The following is a 6,633-nucleotide window of genomic DNA, read 5'->3' as shown; positions in this document are numbered from 1 at the left end:
CTCCCCAAGTCCAACAGTGGAGGTGTAACTAAGTGTTAAGCAATCAACAAGTGTGCACTTTTGCTTAAATGCCAAAGTTCTGCCTAGCCAAGGATTCTTAGAAAGGAAACAGTTTGCCGCTGCTATGTGGTTAACTCAGTGGTCCACCCTGCTTTATTTTCCATCCATCCCTGCCTTAAGGCCTCAACAGCTTCACAGCTGAACCTTGGTATGCAGAAATAATCTAAACACAAGCACTCGTTGCTTCGAAATTAATGCTATCCTTCCCACTACCCTCTCTAAAGACTACAGACTACCAGGTTATTAAATAAATAACACTGCAGATGCCAGGAAAACCAGTTTTTTTTTTATTTATTAAAAACATATGAGTTGAGAGATATATCATAGGAAAAAAATTATTTCAAATATACAGATACTATTATCCAATTAACCATTAAGGAGAAAGAGAAAGAAAAATTCAGCGGACAATTTCAACTCCCACACCCACCCACTCCCACTGGGAGAAAAAAATAAAACCTGAACTACGATAGGCATATTTCTTTCTTCTTCGATATCTAATGGACAGTCTTAATTGGAAAGGCAGATATTTTTTGAAAGTCCCTGTTGATATTAATGAAAAGCTAACAATCATTAAGCCATGTATCCAGCATTTTTTTCCTCCAATTAATTATTTTAAACTAAAATAAGCCATTGTGAATATTATTTCATTGCTTCATGTCAATTATCAGGACTTTTGAACAGAGTAGACATTTCTATCTAAAAATACAAAAAAAGGAGGTTGGGGGAGGGTGGATAGAAGGTACTTCTCTTATACAGCTATATTACACAGCTCAGGGCCGTCCCAGCAAACTCTTCGCAATCCTGGAAGCTTCTGACTAAACAGTGAGGAAGGAATAAAAAAGGCAGGGATTGAAGTTAAATCAAGTGCAGCTAGAAGTCCAATGAAAATAATGACTACTCGACATGCTAAACCTGTTTCACTCATTTAGCTTGCTCTTTTAAAGGTTCAGCTGGGCTAAAATTAAACGAAGTGTGCCCAGGGACAATATGAGCACAAATTGAAGATTGCAAGAGGGTATTGCCGAGTTAAGCAATCTACAAAGGCCAATATGAACGCAACGTGGGTTGTAATTGTATATTAAGAGTACAATCCACCTTCTATCTATAAAATCATCTGCATGCCACCCGCCGCTCCATTTTCTTCATGACTTTTTTACCCTAAATATTGGCGAGGTCTACCACGTTGGGTCTGGCTCTTGTTTTATTTGAGTGTCTTCTTCAGTCTGTGCTGAATCTGTGGAGAAAAAAAGGATACTTAGATGCTTTCAACAAGATCGCTGAAGAAAGAGGGAAGGGGATTTGAGAATGTAAATGAAAATTGCAATTTCCGGAAATGAGCAAGGAGGAACAAAGCTCCGGCATAAACTTAATTAAGAAGATTGTTCTTTCCCAGGTGATAGTAATTTTGTCTCAGTGAGCTATAGAGAGCAGCTGCATGAAAGAGAGAAAAGCCCCAGCTGGAAAATGACTCACCATTCAAACACAAACCACCAATGAAAATCATACCACGTAATTTTAAGAATGGGCCGCCAGAATCTTTAACCACAAACAAGAGTGGCGGAGCTACAAATTGTTTCGCTGAAATTACTTCATGGCTATTTCAGCAGCCACTTTACAAGTAGCTTTTATGTTATGTTATGGTTTTATGTTTACTTTTAATTGTTCTTATACTCTTCTGCGGTTTGTGTTTGCCTTTAAAAAAAAATTATGTGCATTGCTTAGAAATTCTGAATATAAAACAGTATGGAAATACATGAAATAGAGTTGTAGAATTGGAACGGACCACGAGGGTCATTTAGTCCAACCCCCTGCAATGAAGGAATCTTTTGTGTCCAACATGGGTCTTGAACCCATGTCCCTGAGATTAAGAATCTCATGTTGCTCTAGCAACTGAGCCATAGACAATAAAAATAAATTAAAAAATGAAAAGCTAGCAAGCAACTTTACAGGGCCAGAGGGAAGAGAGCAGTGTTGGGCTTCCCCTTGCTCTTTTCCTTTTGGTTTTGTGGGCATCAAGATACATTTTCAAATAACTGTTGCTTTCCACTCATCAGACTATAAACACTTACCGTCCTCCACAGATACTTGTACTATTTGGTCTGGTTCAACTGGATCTTAAAAAAAGGAAACTCATAAAATTAGTTGCATTATTTCATACAATGTACTGTTAACTACAACAGCAAACATGATCAACTATGTAACCAGAGGCAGCAACATAATGTATATTCTCTGAAAAGCACCTGTAAGTATTAGCAAAACCCATTTTAGGTGTTTGGTTTTTTTTCCAATCAAGTGGTCTATAAATTTTATGAAGTAAATCAATAAAAATGAATGTCCATATTCTCACACAAACCAAACTAAACTAGTGTATTATTTCCACCCTGGTATTATTGCACAGATTTGGTCTTCACGCCCATCTGCACCCCTGCTCCACCTCGAAAAAGGGGCTTTATTACCAATCATGTTATCAACTTCTAAGGGCAGTCTAATAAAAATTAACACCTACCTTGTTCCACTGGCTCGGGGACTGCCACAGCTGCTGGTGCTGGTGCTTCTGATTCCGCTTTCTCAGCAATTTCTAGAAGTAGTAAGATCAGCATTAAGTTATTACAAGGAAATGCCCCTCCACTAGTAAATGTATTCATGTTAAAACCACAATGTTACTCCATGTCAGTATGCACCAAGCAAAGCATTACCAATCCCTTGAAAGATGTGGTATTCCGAAGAGTTGTTGTTGTTTTTAATCTACTCCCTTGTAATCCTTACCCCTTTAGCATTTATATGCTGTCATTTTCTCTCTGGTCACAGGTATAAAATGCTAAGAAAGAGCTGGACTGTGTCATTGGCAGCATCATAATGACAACACAGTTATAGAAGGACAGACATATTAAGCACTGCTAATGAAATACTTACGGTTGTTCATTACAAGTCCAGGGAATGGTCTGTTGGAAAACACAGAATGCAACACTTCAATAAGGGATCCTTTACATATAATCCTAACGTTCTACAGATTTGACATAACAATCTGAGGTGCCAAATTGTATAACCACATATGCACTCTGATCTTCTCATTGTGTTTAATTTTCTTCCACTTTCATGTATGCATAAAGCCACAGATCTAGTACTGCAATTCCTAAGCCTCCAAGCAAGGTCTAAGAAAAAAATATATATATTCAACATGAGTAAGTTACTTACGTGACCCGGAGCTTTGAATTTATATACAAAGTTGAAAAATTTCAACTGACTCCATTTTTATTACTTACTCTCCAGTTGTCTTTGTATACTTTCCAGTTTCCATTTTTATTATATTTTCTCTACCCTCATATCTTTGCTAGGTCAGTGGTGGACTCTCTCTTCAAAATTCTGCTCCTAGCGCTGTATCTAGTAAATACAGGTCTACTTTCAGGAGACCCACTGAAAATAATGGAACTTTGTTAAACATTCTATTCATTTAAATAGGCCCACTTCATATATGGCTAATGTCCTTATAACCAGTAGGTTTCCAATAAACTCTTGTTGCCTGCTCCTAACACAACCGCTGGTGAAAATTTTAAGGAAATATCAGCTCATCCTTGCTGCTTTAGTAACATCTCCTGCAAGGGAGAGGCAGGGCATTTTGGTCACAGGAGCCCTTACAGATGTGAACAAATCTTGAAGGCATAATACCATAAATTAGCTGCTTTTCCAAATTTGTACTGCTTAAAGTGGCTCGAAAACAAAGAGCCTCAGAATGTGAACATCTGCAGGAAGGGAGTTCCACAGTCATGAGGCAGCAACAGAGAATGCCTCTCTCCATATCCTCCTACAAGCCTGGCTTGTTATGATGGCATCATTCAAGAGCACATTCTCGGCTGATCTTTCAACACTGCAGTGGGGCACAGGGAAGAAGGCACACTCTCTTAGGTATGCAGGCTCTTGGCCATGAGGAACTGGCCCCAATGGAAGCTGGCCTGGACTTTAAAACATTCCATGCTTCTGAATACCCTTCTCCATTGGAAGACAGGGAGCATAGCAGCTCAGATGCTTCTGGGATGATCCTAAGCAGCAGTCACCTCTTTCCCCACAAGACCTCATAAGGAGAAGCATGCTGCCTATGGAGCTTCAGTTTGTTGGCTTGTTTGAGCCTCACAAACACAGGGCATTGTCAAAAGGGTCGTAGAGATCACAAGAGGATCTCTTGGTCTTGTGCACTGGCCCTAGCTTGGTTGCAATGGAAAACAGTGGCAGCTTCTCCCATTATCTTTACTGCATGTCTAATCCATCAACCAGGGCCAGAATAAGCAGGCCCCACCTTACATCTTCTCCAACAAAAAAAGAAAAAAAGGGGGGGAACAGTATTATAGAGAATGTAGTTGAAAACCACATACCTGATGACAGTAAATTTAATAAACTCTGCTGAATCCAGTATCTTCCTCATGGAACTGATTTCAAGATAGCTGGGAGCCTTGAAAGACACTCCAGGAGGCATCCCATCCACCACCACGCAGCCAGGGTTGACTGTGATTTTTCGATAGGGCACTTTCACAGGGTACCCCAGGCCAATGGCTTCCCCTGATGAGAGAGAGAGGTTGTGAGAGTTATGTTGTACTGTCCTCACGCTAGGCCACAAGGAAGGCAGAGTTTACTTGAAAATACTACACAGTAACAAGGGCAGGATCATGCAGGATCATTATAAAAACAGAATCAACTTCAACGGAGATGTGCTTTTGCTGACCTTCTGGGACTGAACCCTTCCACTTATCTTCATTTAAGCTTTTGGAAGTGCCCTTTTTAAAAATACTGATTAAAACAGTACAAGGGTACGCAGTAACAACACCTCTTTCTTTCATTGTTAAAAAGTGTGACACTTAGTGTAACAACTTTATGGCGATTACTGGCACCTATATAAGAAGTGTCCAGCTGGATCAGAGTAGAAAAAAAGGTCCACTCCATTTCCTACAGTAATTAACAAGATGCCTATAGGAATCATAAATGGAGGGAATGACGGCAACAGCCCTTCCCCATCATTTGCCTCCGAACAAATGGTATCCAGTGTCTCACACCGCTTTGGAATCAGGAGGATTCCATTTTGTTCCCATGACTAATAGCCTCCAGTAGATCTATCCTCTGCTAAGCATCCTTTAAAGCCATCTACTCCCATGGCTGTTATTGCGTGTTGTGTTCAAGAAGTTAATCAAGCATTGTGTAAAGAAATACTCCCTTTTGGTTGCCATCACTAATCAGATGTATGAAATCCACCAGACACCAGCTGGCAGTTTTTCTTCAAAGGCAGTCTTTTGATAACCACTGGTATTAAGTTGCATCTAACTAATTACCCCACTGTTTTTAAAATCACAGGTGTCAGTCATTCCCATTGCATCATCCAAAGCTGCATGGAGACTGCAACATGAGCTACCTAACACAAACATGATAATTTGCACTTAAACCAAAGTGTATTTTTATATATGATCCTATATAACTATAATAAAGCAACCTATTGAACTCAAGAAGCATCAAATGACAGCTATTTTCTAACGACTGAATACATACTTTTCAGTGAAGTGGAATTGCATATAGAACTCGGGAAAGAGGGAACAGAAATGTTTCCTTCAATTATGAAGTACGAAAGGATGAGTTTATTTGCTATATTTATAGACCACCTGTCAACCAGAGCACCTGCCAACTACCAACAGAAAACAGGTGCTAGCTAGGTGTGCAAGGACACATGCACTCAAGTCCCAACTTCTGACTTTCCGAAGCATAAACGGCTCTTTTGCAGCTTCAGACTGTTACAGCTCAGTCCTCTTTCAATTCAGGTCTCAAAGGTAGGCCTACTGCACCTTGGATTAGAGAGTCTACATTGCAAAATTAAAATTACCAAACTTCCGACTGAACAGGTCATTCACTTGTTCTCTCAGCTGTCGGGCCTTCTCTACTTTGGATGTTCTCTCATCATCGTCTGTAAAATTTGAAGAAACAAGAATTAAATCATATTTTGTGATTGACTTGAACCTTTTAAAAAAACCAGATCTTGTTTAAACACAAGCAAAACCAATTTAAGTCAGTCTAGTTATTTAAAGAGCCCTGTTCTACTCATCTAGTGTTGCTGCTGTCCTATCACCAACTCCTTCTCAGCCTTAAGACTGTTAGTTCTTTGGGGTTTAAAGGAGTGGCAGGAGAGAGCCTGAGCCAAGTGTGTGCCCACTTTCTTAAGTGCCCTATAGGGCATGTCTCTACCAGGTGTACCTGCTGCTAAAGCCCTCTTAAGTCACTAGATTTTAAAGCAGGGCAGGGAAATCTGCACACACACTCCAGATGATGTCGGACTACATCTTCTAGCTGCATGGTTAATGGTCAATGATGATGGAGATGTTAACCAATAGCATTTGGAGGCCATACATGTCTCACCCTTGCCTGAAAGATTAAAGGAAAGAGCACATAGCAGATATGCAGGCGCCCCTTGGTGTTTTTACAGAGCAACTGAAAAAAGTGAACTAATGCAGAAAATAACAAATTGACAAGCTCTTCCTCCAAGCTAGGAACCTCATGGAAGCATGGAGAAAGGGAGGCAGCTGGTTAGCAACCTGGCAGCTA

At 40.0% G+C, this 6,633-nt stretch overlaps 1 protein-coding gene across 10 annotated transcripts in view; it reads right to left on the bottom strand.

Annotated features, from left to right (window-relative positions):
* Positions 1-324: 324 nt before the first annotated feature.
* The window catches only part of GTF2I (general transcription factor IIi), a 55,111-nt gene continuing 48,802 nt past the window's right edge, over positions 325-6,633 (bottom strand). For 9 of the 10 annotated variants that reach the window (XM_081890235.1, XM_081890238.1, XM_081890237.1 and 6 more), the window contains 7 exons: positions 5,918-5,998; positions 4,428-4,611; positions 2,974-3,002; positions 2,567-2,638; positions 2,130-2,174; positions 1,218-1,294; positions 325-875 (listed from right to left, as the gene is read on the bottom strand). In XM_081890235.1, coding sequence (XP_081746361.1) covers positions 1,236-1,294; positions 2,130-2,174; positions 2,567-2,638; positions 2,974-3,002; positions 4,428-4,611; positions 5,918-5,998 — 470 coding nt within the window. In that variant the 3' untranslated portion in view covers positions 325-875; positions 1,218-1,235. The other variant, XM_081890240.1, reaches the window with a different exon arrangement.

The sequence above is a fragment of the Podarcis melisellensis genome, assembly GCF_964234715.1.
Source record: "Podarcis melisellensis genome assembly, chromosome: 15".
NCBI classification, from domain to species: Eukaryota; Metazoa; Chordata; class Lepidosauria; order Squamata; family Lacertidae; genus Podarcis; species Podarcis melisellensis.
The sequence above is the reverse complement of the archived record's forward strand: the minus strand, read 5'-3'. Positions and strand labels throughout refer to the sequence as shown.